The sequence below is a fragment of the Cylas formicarius genome, unplaced genomic scaffold (assembly GCF_029955315.1).
Source record: "Cylas formicarius isolate icCylForm1 unplaced genomic scaffold, icCylForm1.1 PGA_scaffold_7__23_contigs__length_41026272, whole genome shotgun sequence".
NCBI lineage: Eukaryota > Metazoa > Arthropoda > Insecta > Coleoptera > Brentidae > Cylas > Cylas formicarius.
In genome coordinates this window covers 9,248,807-9,272,456 of record NW_026844352.1, presented here as the reverse complement: position 1 = coordinate 9,272,456, position 23,650 = coordinate 9,248,807, and the positions used below count along the sequence as shown (strand labels likewise).

The window sequence follows — 23,650 nt, the reverse complement described above, 5'->3', positions numbered from 1 at the left end:
GATCCAAAACGTGAAATTAGGCGGTCACCAAACGTGTCTTTCAATAAATCGATTGTGGCACGAGCTGTGTGACATGTTAAACCGTTTTGTTGAAACCACATCTCCTGGACATCATGGTTATTCAATTCAGGAATGAAAGAGTTAGTAATCATAGCTCTATCCCGATCACCATTGACTGTAACGTTCTGGCTATCATCGTTTTTGAAGAAGTACCAATGATTCCACCAGCCCATGAAGCGCACCAAACAGTCAGTTTTTCTGGATGTAAACAATCAGCAACAGTCATCGTTCCTAGGTGTTCGAATGGGGGTTCTACAGGGCAGCATTCTTGGTCCCTTGTTGTACACTATTTTTACTTTTAACTTCATTGGAGCCCTCCACCAATGCAACTGTCATTTTTATGCGGATCACATTCAAATTTACTAATCATTTTTTCCTCAAGAAATAGCTACCGCGGAAGGTATCATCAATACTGATTTATCAAAAATTTTTAACATTGCAACAGATCACCTCCTAAAGCTTAACCCTAATAAATCTTCAGTAATACTCTTTGGAAATGATAATCATTTAACCCATGCAAAGTATAACATAACAATTAAACTTAATAACATAAAATTGCCACTCACTGAGTTATGCAAAAGCTTGGGTCTCACTTTTTATTCGCAGTTGCGGTTCAGAGAACATATTACTAATAAACTAAGGGTTGTCTATGCTAATTTAAAATAAATTTATGGCAGTAGACATGTACTTTGTCAGGGAACTCGTAAGTTGCTGTGTGAATCACTTGTTCTGTCACAATTTAATCACTGCAGTGCTGTGTACGGACCGTGCCTGGATGCGTCCGATCGTTACCGTGTCCAGAAGGTTCAAAACTCCTGTCTAAAGCTAATTTATGGAGTAAGGAGGAGAAATCATATCTCCCCGTACCTTGCTGCGTCGGGTTAGCTTAATATGCATCTTCGATGCAAATTACGAATGAGTTCTCTTTATTTCAACATTCTTAAAACAAAATTATCTTTTTATATTTACAGAAAAATTACTCTTAACATATCAATAGACAATTTGAATCTGCGTGGAAGACACCGACTAGTTATACCCCGTCACCGCAAAGAAATATTTAAAAGATCATATTCCTATAATATAACCATTTGCATTAACTCTATTACTAATTTTAATATTAATCAGTCCAATTCAACGTTTAGGAATAATTTCAAAAAGCAGTTGTTACGTACGCTCTAATATTAAGCCCTTCTATAAAACATGTGCCCCTTTCCTTTCCTTCCCCCTCCATTTCTTCTCTTTTATTTTCTTTAGAATTATGTGTATCTACGCTTGGCGCTTTCAAATAAATTGTATGAAATTTTTTATTATTATATTTTGGCTGTTAAATTGAGGCCTGAACAGTGTCTAGAACTTCTAGATGGCTGCCCTAACAAGGCCTATTGTTGACCATTATTTCACTTATTTAACTTTGGTTATGTAATTATTTCTATGTAACTTTGATAGTTATAACAATAAATGTATTATTATTAAAATATATCAAATGTTTTTTAACGATTTGAAACTAAACGCAAAAAAAAACATGCCTGTAGCTGTTGATTTTTAATAGTATGAACTTATCCACGGGCCTAAAGAGAATCAGTGTGGGTTAAGTCCAATCCAAAATGATGGTACACATAGAGAGGCCTACGAAAAACACATTTTAGAGAATAAATTTACCTATCTCAAGCGATGGGGCGGTGTATTTCAAAAGAAGGTTGAGCTTGTTTAATTGAACACTTTACGATTGAACTAATCGAGAGTGCTTTTGTTTTACATGGCTGCGAGTCGCGGTGCTTCGAAAATCGCAAATGCTGTTTTTAAAACATTAAAAAAATACGACGAAGAATAGAAGTTGCACTCTGCCCATCTATTTGGATGCGGTAGGCAGAATAAAATTTCTACCCTGGCGCTGCTCTTTTTTACACTATGTTCAATTGGGAGAATTTAAAAGAAATAGCTCTACTTTTTTTTCTGTCAACATGACCAAAATGAAGGGGAATGCACACATAGTGCCATTGATTTGTATTTCATCTCGCCAGACAAACTAAACCCTCATCCAGTTTTTACTTTAAATTTCGATGATTTTTTGAATTTGGAAAAAGTACAGCGAAGATCATAGATTCAGGTCTACGAGAACTGACGACAATGGCACAGATTTTAAATTGACCTATATTTTTAAATTTTTAATACAAAGATATAGTCCAAATAAGTTATTTTTCACCTAGAAACTCAAAGTCGTGCGGTCACCGTAAAAAGAAAACTCATAATTCATAACTAGTAAAGTTGCTGCCAATATCATTACAAAAATTCAATAATTTAATGTCATTAGATCTCCTGAGGATGTATTGTTCAACAGTTCTTGTACACTTACCTAGTAATCTAATTAAAAAAGTATGAAATGACTAAAGTTCTGTGAACAAAGAGACGTCTTTATTGAAATTATGTACGTTACTAAGTAGAGCGTTATTTAAATAAAAAATTTAGCGGAATACCCACTTCGCGGTAGGGACGCGACTAAAAATAAAACGCGACGCATTTAATCCTACCCTTCTACCGCATCGACCCCGTCGAGTGTAAATTCCAAGACAAAGAGGAGAAGGACAAAAAAAGACTTACCGAAGGAGCGGTAAGCGTGAGTATGGCCGCGTTTAAATGTTTCAAATTGAGGGTGTTTTTATCTTCGGGCTCGTCGTCAATAGCAATCTGAATGGAGCTCTGTCTCGTTGTCAGCATTCTTTTCAGTTTCGTTTTGCCGTCATCGGTTTCCGTGTTCGTCCTGCGAAAAGGACAAGCCATGATTCGGTGCGATTGTTCGTCCTTATTTAGGTGCCTCGGAAACGGTCGCTCATTCTACGTCCATCTGAAACAAAATCGCAATGGTAAAAGCTGTAGTACTTACGTAAGCTACTTTCCTTGTTTGATTCATTTCATTTCTAGATTCTTTCTTTTTATCATGTTGTTTTTGCGATACGATCATTTCAAATAATAAATGAGTGCCTGAGTACTAAGCTATAACAAAAAGTGATATCACTTCTGCCAGTAAAATGTTATTAAAAACTATTAACTATTGCTCAAAATTTTATTCATGTGCAACTTTTCATATACACAACCGAGGAACCCTTTTAAATTAACGGAATATGTTAAATTAGACCGCACCAATAAGTCAGATATCTACTGCACTGAGACACTGCTGAGGAAATATAAGTGCTATTCTCATAAATAAGCAAAGCAAAATAAAGCAATTAAAGTAATCTGCATAGCATAGACACACCTGACCTCTAATAAAATTATCTACAAAACATATCGCTTGTTAAAAATAAATGAAATAAATTGCTTTGAGCGGACTAAGGTCATCATATATACTATTAAGTCAAAAATCAAGATGAGAGAATACCAGAAACTAATTGCAATTTATTTATTTTTAAATCGCCTGTGTCAAACTTTAAGTTCTTTTTTACTTCTTTTTATTAATTTATCCTTTTTTTTTGAATACCCATGTATATTGCAGATTTAAGTTCAGTAGCGTTGTCCCTTTTAAAATATTATATTTTTAGATTATATTTTTAGATGGCAATTTAGACTCCATAAAAGCTGCCACTTTCAACCGACGATTCGTTCCGTGTAAAAAAGGTCGCGATTTCAAAATTCCTCGAAATTAGGGGACGCAGATCGGCGAAATGAATTCGCACTAAGCAAATAATATCCTCGGCCTTCCTTTATCTCCTAATAAAATTATCCTTCGCAATGGCGGAAAGCAATTTCACTTTGAAGATTAGCCGGTTGACTCTTTGTTCCTCTCCAATGACGTCTTTTATGTGTGAGGATAGAGACCGAAAGATCGGTAATTATTTTTGGGTGCCGCTCTTTTTCATATCCGCCTCTGTTCCGGAACAATCTAATAAAACGCGCGTTCTGCTTCAAATAAAATTTCTTTGGGGCGCACATAAGAGAATTTCCTGAAAAAGTTGGACCAAAGTCCATTAAGCCCACTTAAAGAATATTTAGAAATAAAATTACTGAGTAGTTAAACATCATCATAATCAACTTCTATTTTATTTATACTGCTTCTGATCTTTACAATATTGATCCAAAGTTGATGTTCCCAGTGCATGCATCCAAACTGTAAAAGCTTTTTTGTAAATTTGGTATGTTTGTTTCTTTTTGCATGGCAGTATTTTGAAATGCCTAATGGTCAAAGCAATATCTAAAAAGTCATGGTGGATCAAGGCCAAATGTCGCTTTAATATATTTAACATCGTTTATCTTTTATCATAAGTTAATACCAAGCAATTTTTAATTATAATCTTCTGTTACTACTTGCAACTTAATGCAATATTAAATTTATTTGGCTTAGAATGTATAATATAGAGATTGGTAAATTTTTAAATCTTTTTTTTTACTAATTATCACATAACTGTTTTAACACCTTAGGGCAAATAAAAATTTATTAAACCTATCTAAATAGTGTCGTTTGACATGACAATTGTTTGGACAACACCGAGTCTTTATCAAATGTAATATTTACAAACTACCTGCTACTATATATACCGAAAAATGACCATAAAACCTTAATTAATGTTGTTGCAAGAATTTAAGTTCAATAAAGGAGAGGTATTTAAATCTAATTGATCGTTAAGCAATACATTTGAATGTCACATTTTGTTAATTTCCATGGCTTCCAATAAATTTAATTTTCTACTTTTTGTAGCTGTAAGTAATATATCAAAATTGTGGTCAAAAATGTGTTTTTCTGTGTTTAAGTGTGGAGTATAATTAGAATCTAGACTATTGTTTTTAAACGCTCTTTTATGTTCGTTAATGCGTTTCTTGAAGGACCTACCTGTTTGTCCAATATAAATTTTAGGACAAGATCCGCGTTTCAACCTGTAGACACCTGATCTTTGAGATTTTGGACATTTCGTTTTATTGTTTTTTAAAAATTTTCCTATTGTGTTGTTAGTTCTGAAAGCTATTTTTAAACCACATTTTGACAAATGTTTTGAAACTTCTTCACTAGGTTCTCCTATGTATGTAATTGTTTTAAATTGTTCGTGTTCTGTATCAGGTTTCGGATAAATAGAGTTTACTGTTGTCTGTATATGTTTTTTATTTATAATTTTATCTATAATGGACGGATTTTCCCAAATTCATGAAATTAAAAACCAACAACAGAAGTCCCGTTGCAAGGAAAGCCCAGATTCAAGGACAGGCGAAGTGGATGAAGGAAGAACGAAGACATGAGTATAGAAAACGGGATTCAAACAACATTTATGTAAAGGTAATACATTCTGAATTGTCTCATAGACTTAATCCCATAGAATTTGACACATTTGATTATAAATTTCGAACAGACATTTCTTCTATCATTCATAAAAAGTTTATTAGACAAAAACTAAAGTTAGACAAATTAATTTCTAATTCAAAAATAGCTGAAAGCAAGCCAGTTATTACAAAGTATACCGACCATCAATTTTACAACAGGTTCATAATCTTAACAGACACAACATTTTCTAAAAATGAAGTTGAATTTCTGGAAAAAGGTTTCAACTTTAACTCGTACATTAATAGAGAATTAGACTGTTTAGGGATCGATTGTGAATTAGCAATTAAGGACATCAACGATTCTAATTTAAACAAACATTTAATAGCGAATATAAAAAACTCTCAATTAATAGATAACAACAAACACTTGAGAAAATAACATAATATTTACACGTGCAGATAAAGGGAAGACAGTCATAGCTATCGATCTCCCAGAGTATATTTCAAAAACGAACAGTTTTCTTAAACCAGAACTTTTCCAATATATCAAACAAGATCCTACCGGGTTATATCAAAGACAAGTCAAGGAAGTAATTACTAACTCCACACTATTTAGTGACAAAGACAAATATTTTTTAACAATTATGAATCCACAACTGCCGAAATTATATTCTTTAGTTGAATTACATAAACAAGATTTGCCAATTAGACCAGTCGTGTCTTATGTAACAGCTCCAGCAGTTAAACTCTCTACAAAATTAGTAAATATTTTAAAGTTCCACACAGACTTTAAACCAAAATTTGCAATAAAAAATTATTTTGAATTAATCAACAAAATGAAAGACATCAAAATCCCTTCTAACGCAACACTATTGTCTTTTGATGTACAAAACTTATTTCCCGGTATTCCACCTATGGATGTGATAGATTTAGTAGATTTCACCCTAACTCGGAAGCAGGTTAACCCATTGGTGAAACAAGATTTATTAGATTGCTTAATAATATCTTTAGACCAAAATTATTTTGAATTTAATGGACAGATTTATATCTCTAAAGAAGGTTTGATTATGGGAAAACCCCTTAGTCCTTTGTTAGCCGAAATTTTTATGGATAATTTGGAAAATATCATACTAGAACATCCTTTAAGTAAAAGTTTTCTATGGTGGTATAGATATGTGGATGATGTCTTTGCTTGCTTTGTTGGAACGGACAGACAATTGAATTCTTTTTTAAATTACATTAATTAATTAATTACATTAATTAATTATTTACATTAATTAATTAATTTTTAATATATCATAAACCTTCACACACGGACACAGTCATACAAAATAGCTCAAGTAACCCTTATACATACAAAATGGCTGCATTTAATTCTTTTATACACAGACTTCTTAATACGCCACTCTCAACAGAAAATGACAATAAAGAACTTAATATCATTAAACAAATTGCACTGAACAACGGCTACAATCCGTTCATTATAGATAAAATTATAAATAAAAAACAAATACAGACAACAATAAACTCTATTTATCCGAAACCTAATACAGAACACGAACAATTTAAAACAATTACATACATAGGAGAACCTAGTGAAAAAGTTTCAAAACATTTGTCAAAATGTGGTTTAAGAATAGCTTTCAGAACTAACAACACAATAGGAAAATAATTAAAAAACAATAAATCGAAATGTATAAAATCCCAAAAATCAGGTGTCTACAGGTTGAAATGTGGATCTTATCCTAAAATGTATATTGGACAAACAGATAGATCCTTCAAGAAACGCATTAACGAACATATAAGAGGGTTTAAAAACGATAGTCTAGATTCTAATTGTGCTACACACTTAAACACAGAAAAACACATTTTTGACGACAATTTTGATATATTACATACAGCCACAAAAAGTAGAAAATTAAATTTATTGGAAGCCATGCAGATTAACAAAATGACACATTCAAATATATTGCTTAACGATCAATTAGATTTAAATACCTCTCCTTCATTGAACTTAAATTCTTGCAACAACATTAATTAAGGTTATATGGTCATTTTTCGGTATATATAGTAGCAGGTAGTTTGTAAATATTACATTTGGTGTTGTCGAAACAATTGTCATGTCAAAATATATAATTTCTTGAAAATTTAAACTTTTAGTTTTTATTTATTTTGATAAATGGATTTTCATCAAGTATAAGCCTCCTCAGTTCAAATAGGGTAGTATCTGTAATATTTGCAAACCTTCTGGATTCCTCGTGCGTCGATTATTTATTAACCAAACTTGCTGACGTTTCCTTAATAGTCCTGTGGGCTTCTTCGGAGCTTAACTAAAACTGCATTCTACACTGTATCTGCATGTATAGTGTTTTACGGAAGCGGAACTAAAGGAGGGGAATGACTGATTCTCATATTGGTGAAACGTCAAGACCTGAGTTAAGATTAACTTGGTTGCTTATAGATTTCTATATATTCTTGGTAGATGAATTGATTACATGTGAAAATTTTAGTTTTATTGAATAAGATTTGGTGTCCGGTTTCATGATTGTATTCGGCAACTGCTGGTGAGTTTATTTGTCGAAGTGTTAAGGCTCTTTCGTGTTCTAGCTGATATTTTTGGTCTGGTCGCAAACGGACTTTTGTCTTTGATGGATCGAAGATGATTTTGAACAAGTGGTAAATCTGGTTTTGCTTGGTTTCGGACTCATTGTCTTTGAAAGGTTATGGTGAAGTGTATTTTGTGATGTAGCGCTTAATATCTGACATTTGGAAATTCTTAGAGAGAAGAGCGGATATAAGGTGTTTTAATTCTGGGTTCAGTGACTCCAGTTGACATATTTTTACGGCTCTGTAAACAAGAGAGTTGATAACCGATTAAAGAAAAATGTAACGGACAAATTTATCAACAAATGTCGGGAGCAGCTATAGGTGCTCCATCAGCACCAGTCATCGCGATTATATTTATGGAATTCTTTTGAAAGGACACATCTACAGAATTCCATGCAAATGCGGCAAAGAATACATTAGAGAGACCGGAGGAAAAATATCAACTAAGCTCAAATAATATGAAAGAGCCTTATGATTACGACAAATAAACTCACACCAGCAATCGGACATCGAGTCTTATTCTATAAAACTAAAATTTCTACGAAAGAAAAATCCGAGCATCTATAGAAATCTTTAAGCAACCAATCAATCTTAAACTTGACTCAGGTCTTTAATTTTCACCAATATGGAAATCAGTCATCCGACACAATGTTCATGCCCCTCCTTTAGCTCCGCCCCCGCCAAACAATATATAAGCAGTAACAGAGTAGAAACAGAGTCAGTTTCAGCTAAGGTAACGAGATGATTGACGAAACGCCAGCAAGTGTGATTTATAAACAAGAAGTTTTGCAAATAGTATAACAGTAGCCAGTGGAAGTTTCCTGGAAAAATATGGTCATTTCCGAGTTTATTACAAAATAATGGCTAATATGAAGGAAATATATATAACCTGAATACTAAGTCCTAGAAAATATAAAATATGCCTTCCAGAATTTTTATCATTTTCTATGAAAATTCAGTTGAAATAAAAGTTAATGATAGCAGTTACATGTAATTATCTGTATGCTGGAATAGGTAAGCACTAGCCTAGGAACTCCACGCAGGCGATGACAGCCCCTTCAGTCATATCCCTGATTGCCGTAGGGACTGGATAACAATAGGCGAAATATGATATCAAGCCTAAACGAATGGTTAGAACTTTGGAACAGAATGTAAGTGTTATTAAGTTTCCCTTTAGGATTCGAATTGGTTGTTCCTTTGTAACTTAAATACTGACTGGCCTGCGACATGATCATCAAAATAGGCAACCGTCAAAATAAAAAACCTACCGAAAATATCCAATCGCTGGAAAACCCGTGACTAAAGTACCGAAAACATCTGAAGTGGCTCGCGACGGTGGGTCAAGTCTTAAAGTGGCACTTTCAGTATCCGTGCATAACGGGGTATTTTCGGGTAGGGAGTAGAAAAATATATTACATACTACATTGCGCTATAGAATATAATTTGGAATTTCTTAGATAGTTTGCTACTGAAAACTTTGTTGAATTTCGCAGAATTATATTTCTCTAAGTTTAATATTCCAACGTAGTAGCTGAACTGGATAGTTATTTACTCTGAAGCTGAACGTCAGAACAAAGCTTTTGGTGTCTTCGATATAAATATTTCTCGACTAAACTTAATATGTCTCTTGAGAAAATCAGAAAAGAAAATGGTAAAAGCAGATTGATTCGTGCAATGTATTTTTGTATAACAATAAATATGTAATTTCTACTATCAAGCGCTGCGAAATGTAGCACTTTAAATTGAATTATTCTAATCAAGAACAGTGCATCTGACAATCTGCAAATATGTGATACAAATCGGACACAGACGGTACGGGAAGGAATAAAAAGTATTGTTGTACAACTAGAAATGTCTCCTTATATTTAGTTAGTTTTAACCCTGTATTTCAAAATGAAGGAACACCCTGATGCTGCTGTTATTATATTCGAAATATTCTGGATACGCGAGTTTAACAATTTTGATAACCCGATGTATTTCGTTTCTATTGGCGAACTATATAATATCTCCATAAAGGAGCACATGAGATGAATTTTATTAGAGCCATACATTTTTCATATCGTAATTCAGAGTACGCCGGGCAATTCCCATAAAAACTCGGTGGTATGATGAAACTTAAATATAAAGGTGTGGGTAGAAGATTTTTCACTAGGGAAATAGGAATATTTTTCTGAAAAGATCTGAAAAGTCCGGCATTAGCGCTTACGATATATCATATATTTTGGACCGCAAGAAAAAGTATCTGTCACGAGACCCCAAAATATCCGATCGAGAACGGCAGTTATATAACTGGTTTCTTTGTAGCTCCATTTTTGTTAATGTAACTGACACTGCGCTGGGGTCATTCCACATATTTTTTGCCTAAAATATACCCTATAAGCCTGTTCGTTGATTTTAAGCTATGTGATGTTTTGCCATATTTATTTCATGTTTCATTGTCGTCGTTAATCTTCGTAGCGCTTGATTGATTTTCAAAAATTTTTTCAAGAAAATCCGCTTTTACATTTATGAAATGACATTTTCATTCCATATAATTTAATATAATGTGTTACATCTTAGAGTCGCTAGAAGAAAAAATATGTTTACCATAATGGGTGATTCACGCTCTTCTATTAGACCTATGGATATGTATGGGGATTTAGTAGATACATTTTTGAACTTCTTAACGGTAATTGCATATAAAAAAGTGAGTTTTCACTTTTACTGCTCTGTAATGAGTTGCCATTCATTCGGTCATGCAAATTAATGTATTAGCTAATCCCTGTAAACTTTTGAAATACCTATAGCACACTTACGCCAAAAAATATAAAGCTTAAAAAAGCGGTGTTTTTCTAAGGAAAAAAAAAGAAATATACAAGTTGTTTTATTTGAATTTTCAATGTTGTCGTCTCTTTCAAGTTGAATTGACAACCCTGCGGGCGCATATTAAAAGAAAGCATTTTTAGTTCTTCAGAACTTCTAACATGGGTTCTTAATTTTAAAATTTCAGATTGCTGCACCATTATATAGCTACAAAAAATATTAGATGCCAAAATTATTTGGGGACAACCCGTGTCAGAGGTATCCTGGAGGTTTTAGCCTAGTAGTTGTTTTCCGTTGAATTAAAAGAAAAATTAAAATCAATGTTTACAATGCAGGGACCGAATAATAAGAAACAAGCCTTATAATAACGTTGACTTTTAACTTTTCATTATGGATTTAGAGGGCGTTGAGACCTTCAAAAATTCAAAGTTTTAACTTTTTCATTTTACGGTTTCCCACCCCATATAACGATATTTTAAGTAAAATCCTATGCAATGATTCACGACTTAAGACTCCATTTAGAAACCATTTAGGTCTGGGATATAAAGGGTTAGGTACTTTACTCAGTTGCTGGGATCTTTTTACAATGAGCTACACTAACTATACTAACTATTTTTCTCTATTTTTCATAATTTTTCAAGCCGATTTGTTCCGTATTTTTCGGAGTAGAATTAGCAGTTAAATTTATAAGATTTATATCATTATGTTAGCAAAGGATTAACATCTATGCAAAATAGCAATATTTCAACATTTAGAGCAAGAAACTTAACATTTTCAAAAATATCTCCTGATTATTTCTAAAAGTTGCAATGAGTAAGAAAGAATTCTGCGACTTATTTTAGTCTCGGGCGGTATTCGGAAGTCATTTATCCACATTTATTCACTGTAATGTCGAGTATCAAAGGTTAAGACGTAAGATAAAATCTCAGCTCAAAACCGCATATCAATCACATCTGGGAAGAATACAGCAAAACGTTTCTTATGATTCTCATCAAAGAAATAAATCCAATTTTTTTCAAGGGTGCATTTCTTCCATATGATCTTAGTCTCGCTCACTGTTTACAACAATGCAGATTTCGATTCGAGTACCACTTCCACTTTGTATCTAACCTACGAAAGTTAAGAATATACAATACGAGTACTAAAAAACTAAGGACGATGTAGTATTTTGTGAGGAATACCATGTTATGTGCCTGCGACATAAAAATATATTACTCCATTTACAGTTTAGCCACTGTTCGACCGGTGTACCTCAAATGATTTGGACTGCAACATAGGAAATGGTAAGATTCTGAGTTTCAGTAGAATAGATAAAATTGTCGAGTTTTGATATCGAATCTCAACTGTAATTCTCGATCATCTTACATAAACTAAAGATCTGGGAGATTATGGTTGCATTGTGCGTAATTGTGAAAAACCCTTTGTAGGGATTGAAAGCAAATAATTGAAAAGATTTTGCTTGATGGGCAAAAATTTTCCCAAAACAAGAAATACTTAGTTCTCATTTAATCAGAAATATCGCTAGTTTGACGTGGTACCAGAACAAAAGAACGATTTAAAATGGTTAGGGAACAGACAGACGCAATGATCTATGGTGGGCACATGAAATAACTTGCAATTCACTATCTCCGTCTCAGAAGTGGGCTGCCATTAGAGTAACTTCTAGACAAAATAAGAAAAAGGAATTGTTGTGGAGGAGGACAAGGTTGCTTCCCTTTTTTGAGCTTATTACTTCACTTTGTGAAGTGGGCTGCTTGCAGAATTAAAACTCTAACTATAATTCTTCTTAATTTTCCATAAAATGCCAGAGCGATCTGTCAAAGAATAAATTTTCACTGGTTAGAAACTATTGGTGTACATTTTTTGGCCCTAATGATTGTTTTGTTGACTAAGGATGACTACCTTTTTCGCGACAAAATCCTGCCGGTAATTTTCTCGTAAAATTGGCACGCACGGAACGCCCTACGAAGCTATCACTCTCGCCATGTTTATATTAGGCCCTTCCGGAGGAAAACTAATTAAACCTAAATTCGATTCGGGTCGACGAAACAACAATAAAAAAAAAAACGAAATCGCAAATGGTTTGGGAAAATTAGGGAAGTTGAACTTTTTGAAAATGGATCAATTTTCCTGTAATCTATTTACAATCCCGCGGGCTTATTAAGCGGGAAGACGATATTTTAACTAAATTAGCGTTCCCGATCCGGGGATTTGGTTTTTCTCGAGTTTGAGACGATGACGTAAATTCCGGACACCTAAACAGCGAAAAATTGAATAAGCCAAAGAAACTAAATAAGAAAAATGAATTGGGAATAAAATACATTCGTACAGTTCATACGACTCAAAAAAAAATTGCAAAAAATTTTCAAATTTTTGGGTTTCATCAAACCGACATATTTTGAGTATAGTAACCCAATCAATCAGATACTCTGAATCTTGGTAATTAGGGGATATTGCGGGTAATGTATGTACATTTACTAATGACTAACCATATAAATAATTTACCATCGGGTGGCACCAATGAATTAGTAGCTGAATAATGTATTACAATATTACAAAAATACAAAGAAGAAAAATAAAATTCCATGCACAGAATGGAAGGCCCCTCAAAATTTCCAATTGAAAATTTCCAAAACATTTTCTGCATCACACCGTTACATATCCATATTGAATTTTGGTAAATTTGGTAAAAGATAGGTTTTGACTGGTTTGCAATATTCGCAGTTCTGCCTAGTGAAACGTTTGGAGAGGAAATTTATATACTCCTTGGCAGAAGTTCATACACTACTTTCTTTTAGTTACTTGACATTTTGCCATGTTATTTGTAAAAACAAAAAGTTTTGTTTGAGGTTGCTTTCATTTTAGTGATATTTCATTATAATTATTCAACAACAACAACAAATAACAACCTTTATGTCAATATTTAAAGCAACGTGTATGCTGTATGCAAAAAATGCACCAAATTTTACGATTCTAAGTCTTTCTAATTGCTTGACAATGAAGGTCAGTCTGAATAAATAAAGAAAACGTTTATGGACAGAATAAAATCTTAGTGATGAAAATAACAATGAAAACAGAGCGTCGGGCAAATGAGTTGAATGTGCGTGACTTCGTTGAAAATGTATAAAGTTGTGAGTTTAGTGCATTGTTTTCGAGGTTTCTAAACTAGGTGCAATAAGCATTTCAGATTTCTCGATTTTAAGGGTAGCAAAACAACTTTTTATCGTCCGGAAATATAAAAATACTGAGTATTTTAAATTCATATTTTGTTTTTGTTCTTTTTTCGGAAAACAAATCAAATATGTACATGTCGATTTTATTAAACAACGTTAATGAATTACAATAATCCAATAATAATCAACTTTATCTCCAACAGCAGAAAATAATCTTATGACATTTTGCTTGCAAAGAAGCTTTAAAAATGAATATTATTGAAATATCTGCTACAAAACTCGCCAAGCTATAAACCCGTCAAAGAGTTAATTAAAACTAATTAATTTTGAAGCGAAAACAATGCGAGTGATGAAAAGACATATCAGGAGTAAGCAACCAGAAACAATTCTAGCAGATAGAGCAAAAATCAGTAGTTAGTTTATTAGTTATTATTACCCGGATGTGTTAAATTTTTTGTTTGGTTGCATATTTGAAATAGAAAAACGTTTTACTGCGAATACCTCGAAATCTAAAACTTTTTCATATCCAATAAAGATGTAAAAATTGCGTGTTTTTATTTCAAAAAATTACATTCAAAGATGTTTTCATTTTAATTTTTAACGTTAATTTTTGATTACCCTCTATTTATTTTATTTATTTTTTTAAATTTATTTCTATATTTATATATTTATTAAATCAACTCACAAACCCACAAACGTCATTTTTGACAAAATTGAAAATATCCTATACCTAGTTTGAAATACCACGATGAATTCGAAATGCTTTAATATACAAGGGGTTCTGTTTAAAATATCAAAATTGTTACTTGACCACGAAAAATTTTGTGTTTTGAGTTTTTTGAATATTTTTGCAGGTTTTGATATAATGTGTCATCCTATAATGAAAGAGCCAAAGAAGCTGTAGAGCCCTTAATTTCAAAAAGCGAAAAAAAGTCAAACTTATTAACGGAAAATAATCGTTTACAATAATTATTTTACACCTCAAGTGAAACCTTAAAAGCTAGGTTTAAATAGTACACATGCCCGCCGATGTTATTGAAATATTCCATTTTAGACTTCGCCAATCAATGAGAATTTACTTGAAAACAATGAAAACTATTTCAAGGGCGTTTCAGTTTATCGAATTTACCTCTCAAAAAATTACATCATTATGACTCTTCAAAGACACGTGCGTCCAAGTCGAAAACAAGAGACACGCGCGAACTCGATACACGGGGGCCCTGGCGTCGCCAACGCGAGACATTCAGCGTCGTCGGAACAACTGAATATCGAAAAGGCGTCGCTGACTATGATGCGTTTCTTGACGCTGGCGCGGTGAAGCAAATTTCGCATACTATTTATCTTTTATCTCGCCTAATTTCCTTTTTTGCGAACCCGCGAATGCGACCCGTTTACTGAACGGGAAAGAATCCTTTTCACGTATTAAATTTAAATAAAATGGTCCTTCGAATTCGATAAAAGCTCCAAACGGGACCTAGTCAGTCCAATATTATGTTTGTTTCGAATTCAAAATAAAAAAGGAATCATAATTGGGCACCGAAATTTCAACATAAGCTATATAAAGTATTTTCAATTTTGAAAAAATCAGTAGCTAATTTATTAGCTATTATTATCTGGATGTGTTGAATTTTTTGTTTTGTTGCATATTTGAAATGGGAAAACTTTTTACTGCGAATATCCCGAAATCAAAAACTTTTGTATGTCCTATAAAGATGTAAAAATTGCTTGTTTTTATTTCAAAAAATTACATTTAATGATGTTTTCTTTTAATTTTTAATGTTAATGTTTGATCACCCTGTATTTACTTTCTTTTTTTTAAATTTATTTATATATTACATTAAATTTAGGAAATTAACTCTAAATATGCTTGCAAAGGCATTAAACAAACTGGTCCTTCGAATTCGATAAGAGCTCAAAACGGGACGTCATCAGTCCAAAATTATGTGTGTTTCGAAAACACATCCAAAATAAAAAAAAACAATCATAATTTGGCATCGAAACTTCAACACAAGCAATTTAAAGTATTTTCTATTTTGAAAGTCAATAATAATAACAATGTATTGATTCTTTTAATTGAGATGATATCCGGTATCGTATATTAACGCACTGGAATTGGAAGAAAGCTACAAGTACCTACATGCGATTTCGGCAAAATCTATGATCAATGCACGGGCAGTAGACAACTTGTCGCAGTTGTTTGGCATACTAAAATGGACAGAGACTGACCCTGACGAACTAGATCGTCGATTATTGAATAAGTTTAAATGTCTGCATCCAAATTCAACTACTGAACGTCTTTACTTACCACGGAAAAGGGAAGTTCGTGGTTTGATATTTTGTACCAGACTCAGCCACAACCGCACTCCAAATATCTGCGATATTTTGTCCTAGATAACGACACCGCTCTCCTTTCTTTTTATGTAATTGTTGCTGATAAAACATTTGTCTACAGACATAGTTTTTCTAAGAAAATTGGAACAAGAGGCTTGAATTATAGAGATCATCATTCCGCTGACTACAGTAAAAAAACTTACTGAGAAGAGTCGAAAATATCGGAACCTAGTCTTAAAGCCAACTGTATGTCGCTGCCCTCAAACTTATTTACAGAAATGCAAATACAAATGTGTACAGTTAGGAAGTTTATGGGTTACTGAATGTTAAGGGGAAATTGTAAAAGAATGAATCTTCTTCCCACTCCTACCCTATAGACAGATGAAAGTTCCAGTTCCGATTGTGAATGTGTTAAAGATAATAATCGATATTGTAGTGACTTTCTCACAAAAAATTCCCAAAGACCAAGATCTGGATAAAAAATATTTCGTTGTAATTTTTGTGTGGAAAGAATTGTAAGGCAACGAACTCTAGAAAAATATAGAAGAGCTAGAATTTGCAAACAACACAGTCGACGTTGTACAATGTGCAATCTTGCTGCAGACTTGCCATATAGGTTAGTTCGTAAATTTTTTACTTAAAAGAAGTATTTTCTCCTCATAATATAAAAGCGCACGTCACTAATGGTAGATTAGAATACAATAAAATCATAATTATAATAATAGTCTTTATTGAGACATTTTAAATAATTGTACTTTTTTTTTGTCAAAATTTACTATAGACCAATATTAACTACATAATTACAGCTCAAAAAGCGAAGTTTAGCTTGATATCTAAACACAACACAAACATACATGGATTATGTCTCCTAATTGACATCACAAAAAGTATTGAAGATAAATGATTATTCTATTTTATGTAGATTTTAGTAGGGTTTTCATTTGATTAGTAAAAAACTACTTTTAGTGCTTCGACTAATCACAATAAAATCATAATTTGGTATGTATGTATGTATTTATTTGCTTAGAAATTCCATGTTAGCTGAAGATTGGTTATAAAAAAGACTTTATTATATATATAGCGATCTCTCAATGTTAAGTAGTATAATATATAACAATTTACAATCTAAGTTGAGAGCCAGTATTACTCGACATGCCAAGGGCCGGAAATTTCAAGCAGTAGTTAATTAAAAAGCCATTTAAACGACTCGAACGACTAGAAAGTCGTTGAGCAAACTATGGTAAAGAAGTCGATCTCAAATTTGTGTACTATTTCCCAGACAAAAGTGCACCAAAATGTCAAAAAATATTCCTAGCAGCTAACAAATCCGGGGTTATAAGACAATTGTACAGCATAGAGCCCAAAAAGGTTTCTTCAGTTAGGCCAGTCAAAAAAAAAAGATTGTGCAGGATCAAATGCTCGTATACTATCTACAAGTAAGGAAGAAACTTGCCAACTTGCGTGATCATTGGCTTTTCAAAAAAGACGATTTATCTGATTTGCTTGAAGTCGAAGCAGGTCTATTGAAAACTTCCAAGACCTGTCGACATAGCCTGTATTTTTCATTTTTGGAATATAAAATAATTTAAAAAAGGGTGTAATTTAATTTGATGCGAACAACGCAACTTAATATCTATTTTGGTTCAAATGTTAAGCGACATCCCTGTAAAATACTACCCTAAGCAGATATAGGACAAATATTCACCTTAATATACCGTAATTAGTATAGAAAAAAGAGAAAACTCTTTTTTCCACCCCAGATTGTCGACTACAAATATTTAATGACAGCAAACCACCATCCTCGGCAAATAACACACACTCAAAATTGAGATCACAATCTAAAAGACAATGCAGACGTAAAAAGGAGAAACTGAACTCGAAAACTGCACGGCTCTCAAAGTAATAGAAGATCCTTTGCCGTCAAAAATACTCCGCATAAAACGAAGTTCAAATTGTTGTTTACAGGAGATCCCCCAATTGGGTTCTGGGGTTAGTGAGCGTCCCGTTATTGTTATTTGTCGAACTACAAATTTAAAGTTGGCTTTAGGAAACGTAGACGATACACAAACACGAGCGACGCCCAGTTTCTGTTAGCTGGACACGCAAGTGAGGGAGATTCAAAATTTCCTGGATTTTATTAATATTCTTCTTCCCGGTTCTAGAAGGTAATCTTCTACTGCCAATAATTCTATTGCTAAACTTTCATTGTCTTGGAGTTTTTAGCAATAATACTTCATTCGAGCCTGCAAGGCGATAAGATGCAGGTTTTACATAATTTCTATAGTTCTTAATTTTTAGTGCCTTACCCATTTACAGAATAATAATACTTACAACATCGTAATTTTCAATGACATTCGCACATGTTCTGATATCCATTATGACTATCAATCAATCAAATATTTATCTTCAATATAAGATAATCTGACAATACTTCTTATCAACAATAGTACAGTTATGACAAGCTTGTGTTGCATCTAAGAATCTGTAAATTTTCAATACCCAGAATGCTCATTACAATATAATTTGCAAAAACAAACAAACAAATACTATATAACATACATATTATCCATAATACAAATGACAACAGTGCTCGAGTCAAAATTAGGAATATAAAAATAATAATGATTTTAAATCCGTATATAAAAAATTATATGAAAAGGAAATAAATACATATAGAGAAAGCCGAAACTTTAACCAGACCTGTAAATTAAAAAAAACCGAGCACTTTTTATCGCTATATCATGCCAACTGAAATAGTTGATCCTTATCTGAAGACTTATGAAGTTTTTTGTTTTAATTTTGAAATCATAGAATGAAAATTGTTTATATTCAACGAGTTTTTCAAAAGTTTTGCACTAGAAAGAAGTATATTTTTTTGCTGGATACTAAAATTGAAGTAGGCAAATAAAGTCATATGTTAAAGGTATTCCTTTGGCAATAAACTTATGAATGCAGCTTTCAGTATTGTTTATAAACAGACAAATCTGATAAACGTTAATCACGTTTTTTTCATTTTGCATTGGAATTTCGACTCTCTCCAATTGTCTAATCTGAGTTTGAATGTATTAAATCAACCTATACGAAACAAGTGACATTGAAATGGAAAACAATCAGAACAACAAAAACATTAATCACATTAGAAATGAATAAGATATTGTCGAATATGTCTTGACCTTGAGTGCATACTAATTTTAATTCTAAGGCTAAGAGACTTATATACTAGACTACAGCAAACAGCCGTGACGTAGTTGAGTGCATTCCTATAGGATTCCTATATGATCCCACTTTCAAGTCAAAGATAAGTTTGGTCTAAGGTAAGATGATGGTCTAACGATGGGTTCCCCATTCCCTGTCAAATGTTAAACCTAGGGGCTGTCTTCGATATGTTGAACGAAATCTTCATCATATCATTTGGAATGGAACCGAGAGCAGCGAGTATTTGAATTTTAAGTCTAACCATTCTGAAGCAACCATACTAGGAATCTTCCAAATACTCTGCAAAAGAGTGCAATATGCAGTGACGAAGCACCATGTGGAATTAAACACTATTAAAAAGGATTTGCTTCATAGTAGCTACACTCAAAAATGTATTGACAAAATAATCTCCTATAAAGTTAAGAAACCAGAAACATCGACTCATTACGAAATTCATGACGACATTAAATACCATACTTAGAAGAACAGAGACAGAAACATCGACTCAAGAGAAAGAATACCTGCCAAATACCTTGTGAATGTGGAGAGCAATATGTCGGAGAAACAAAAGGACCTTTATAATTCAAATTAGTCTGCAGCTGATGAAGTGATACAACTGCCTGAAACATTGTGCAAACAAAAACTAAATAAGATCATATAAATTCGACAATCTCTTAGTATTAATACTCTATATAAAGAAATTTGCTTTTAGACTGACTTCACTCAAAATTCTCATCACACGATGTTGTACAACAAGTTAACTATTAGTGATTGTTTTACAAAATACATTAACTCTAACCAGGATTGTAGCTCAAGTTGTAATCTCCACGAAAATAAAACTTTATTCCACGAATTGTCTAGATGTCCCCTTCATAACTATCCTGTTTAAAAATGTGGAGTTTTTTGTGGAAAAATGGGACAATGTTTCACGTACAATCGGAATGGATATCTGTGCAGTGTTGATGTCCTGTACCGGTATATACAATAAACACAAATACACTAGTTGTATCAGTATAATTTTAATATTTATTGATAAGTTGCTCCCTGACCTACAGTTTATTTTCTGCCCAACCTTGTATATTGATTATTACCTCACAACATTTTTTATCAAGAAAACTTGAAAAGTATCAAAATTAAAAAATTATGAAATGTTATCATTGAATGTTGACCATATTTTTCTGAAACAAGTCATATTTCTTTGTATTCAGGGGGGGAGGGAGAGAGAGAGGGGGAGAGAGGGAGAGAGAGGGAGAGGATGAGGGAGAGAGGGGGGAGAGAGAGGGGGAAGAGAGGGCGGAGAGAGAGGGTTGGAGAGGGGGAGAGAGGGAGGGAGAGAGGTGGGGAGGGGAGAGAGAGGGGAGGGGGAGAGAAAATAAAGGTAAAAATGTATCACACTCAGCAATTTCAAGGGAAAACTCCATCGGCATAATGCAAAGTGTCATGGCTGGCCTACCTGAAGTTTCTTTACGCAGATCAACTCGCTATTCGCTGGATAAAAAAAATGACAGTCGGCAAACAAAGTGATACGTTAAAAGTATTACTTTGGCAATAACTTAGGCATTCAACGGTTAATATAAATAATAAAAATTGGTCATGATTATCCTTCACGCAAAAATGAAAAAATAAAGCTAATTCCTGGAATTTCGACTCTCTATAATTGCTTGAGTTTTCAACCTCAGTTTGATAAATAACATAAATTTTTACTAAACCAGAAACGTTTGCAACTCAAACTCAAACTCCTCCTCTACAGGAGAACTAGGTTCTTTCTGTTATTGAAGAGAGCGTTTAAGTGAGGTTGATGATATCATTGGGCATGTAAATCTCGAGTGACTGGGGAGCACGAAGTTATATTGAACTTTAGGCAACTTAGTTTAGTGGTAGTTTATTGACCTCTTAAAGCATTTATATTTTATCATCTACTTTATTTTATTCAGGTTTCTTATCCGTTTTTGGAATGAACTTTATATTTTTCTGGTATTCTGCGCATAACGTTAGAAACGCGACAACTATTATAATAGAAGCTATTTTAAGCTATCTCGCATCATCTTTTCTCATTACTATTAGGTTATATTAAGTCAACAGAGACACCGACCGTATCGGGTACTCTCCGGCATAGATGATCCGTCTGAAAACAAAATTACGCGAAATAAAAACGAATCAGGTTGCGAACATAGTGCGAAAAGCTTTCAGCATACCATATCCAAGTGAAAATCTAAATCCCATAAATTTCCGGTAATTTCGACCGACAAGGAGTTTCTTTCATCTTTTGCGAAATGTACCAATTCGTCTTCTCTTGTTCTTTTTTTTCTTCGTTTATCCACGCCAGGTATTGATAGGTTTTATTCCAGGGCGGAAAATTTTCCTACGGACGTTTCACATCCGCATTTCCGAGAGAGCCGTAAAACGTTGACAGGCTTGGTTTTACTGTCAAGATATACACTTTATGCTCTATTATATCTCGCTTTTATATATATATATATATATATATATATATATATATATATATATATATATATATATATATATATATATATATATATATATATATATATATATATCGTTGTCGGTGCCGAATAAAATCAAATAAAATCGCACAGCGATCGCGGGAAACGTTAGGTATATAACGTTTCAAAGCGATTGGATAATATTTTCACATCTTTGTACAGTTTCGCCAATTTAGATTCGGTTTATCATCGATTTTTCGTACTTTCCTTATACGATAGATTAGATATTGCCTTCGGGTTAATAAGTAAGATAACAAGGTAGTTTTGAAAACGATAAATTGAGCAAAATTTTCTTAATATAACCATAGTTAGCGTCGCTCTAATCGGTAAGGACAGTGGTGGGGTTGTTCGAATGTTTTCGGAATTAAATGTCGGCAACTCGAAAAAGGCTTAATGCATTAAACGACTTGAAACCATTAAAAAGGGGTTTTCTCATGCTATCCATTGATTGACGCAATTCCGATTGCTTACCAATGTTCAATAAATGCAACCATATGACTTCTTATACATCACACTCAACTAAGGATCCAAAAAACCAATGAAAACCTCATCTCAATATCTTTTATCCTAACTTAAATATGAATAAAAGAACTTAATACTCAAAATAGAATTTTGGAAAATTGAACTGAGGTGGCTTTTACTTGATGAAAATCCAATTATCAAAATAAATAAGAACTAAAAGTTCAGATTTTCAGGAAATTATATATATTTTTACAAACTACCTAAAAATGACAATAAACCTTAATTAATGTTGATGCGAGAATTTAAGTTCAATAAAGGAGAGGTATTTAAATCTAACTGATCGTTAAGCAATACATTTGAATGTCTCATGTCACATTAATTAAGGTTTTATGGTCATTTTTCGGTATATATAGTAGTAGGTAGTTTGTAAATATAACATTTGATAAAGACACTGTGTTATCGAAACAATTGTCATGTCAAAATATATAATTTCGTGAAAATCTGAACTTTTAGTTCTTATTTATTTTGATAGAATTTTGGGAAACATTTCCACTTGACGAAATGCTATTAATATCTAATTATTCCGAATATACCGAGTAGAAAACAAATTTAGTATTTAGGATGCCAAATGATATTTAAAATCTTAATAAAATTTTCTTATTTATCTTTATTAATTTTTTTATGATTCCTTGGAATGGAATCAAATTATCCCGCAGCTGACATTACCACGTTTTGACAACCTTACCGTAGTACCTACGTTTCCATTGTTCATATGTTACGATCTTAAATTAAATCAAAAAAACGAAAAAAAATAAAGAAACTGCCATTTTTTGGTTTGACTGGTGCGAGGCAAGTCTCAAGTAAAAATCCTATAGGCAATTTTTATTTTTTAAAAATCTCGAAGATCATACCAAATACCGATTTTAAAAAGTTTCACATATAATGCTTGCTCTGCTTTTTATTAGAACCGCATTTTATCGCTTTACAAATATATTTTACTAACTAATGTTTATTGACTATTAATGCAAAAGTAAGGAAGGTAAGGAATACTTAAATTTTGGCTGTGAATATGTTTTTACATACATCCTAATTTCGTATTTTTATTGTCGTTTTTTCCATTTCTTTGTGTTTTTCTTTGAATAACGGTGTAAAGATCCATGGATTCAAAGTGCCGTGGCATTTGAAATAAAGACCGACGTGGATATCTCGCGTGCGTAGGAATCGTATAATGGCAGAGTTCTAATTGTAATCAAATAGTAAACAAGAAACTTG

General features: G+C 32.8%; 1 protein-coding gene across 1 annotated transcript in view; it reads right to left on the bottom strand.

The window, feature by feature from the left end:
• Positions 1-15,138, bottom strand: part of LOC132705243 (head-specific guanylate cyclase) — a 199,471-nt gene extending 184,333 nt beyond the window's left edge. Inside the window, exons 1-2 of the mRNA XM_060675723.1 lie at positions 15,016-15,138; positions 2,659-2,902 (exon numbers count right to left, since the gene is read on the bottom strand). Coding sequence (XP_060531706.1) covers positions 2,659-2,838 — 180 coding nt within the window. The 5' untranslated portion in view covers positions 2,839-2,902; positions 15,016-15,138. The remainder of the gene's footprint in view (positions 1-2,658; positions 2,903-15,015) is intronic.
• Positions 15,139-23,650: the final 8,512 nt, after the last annotated feature.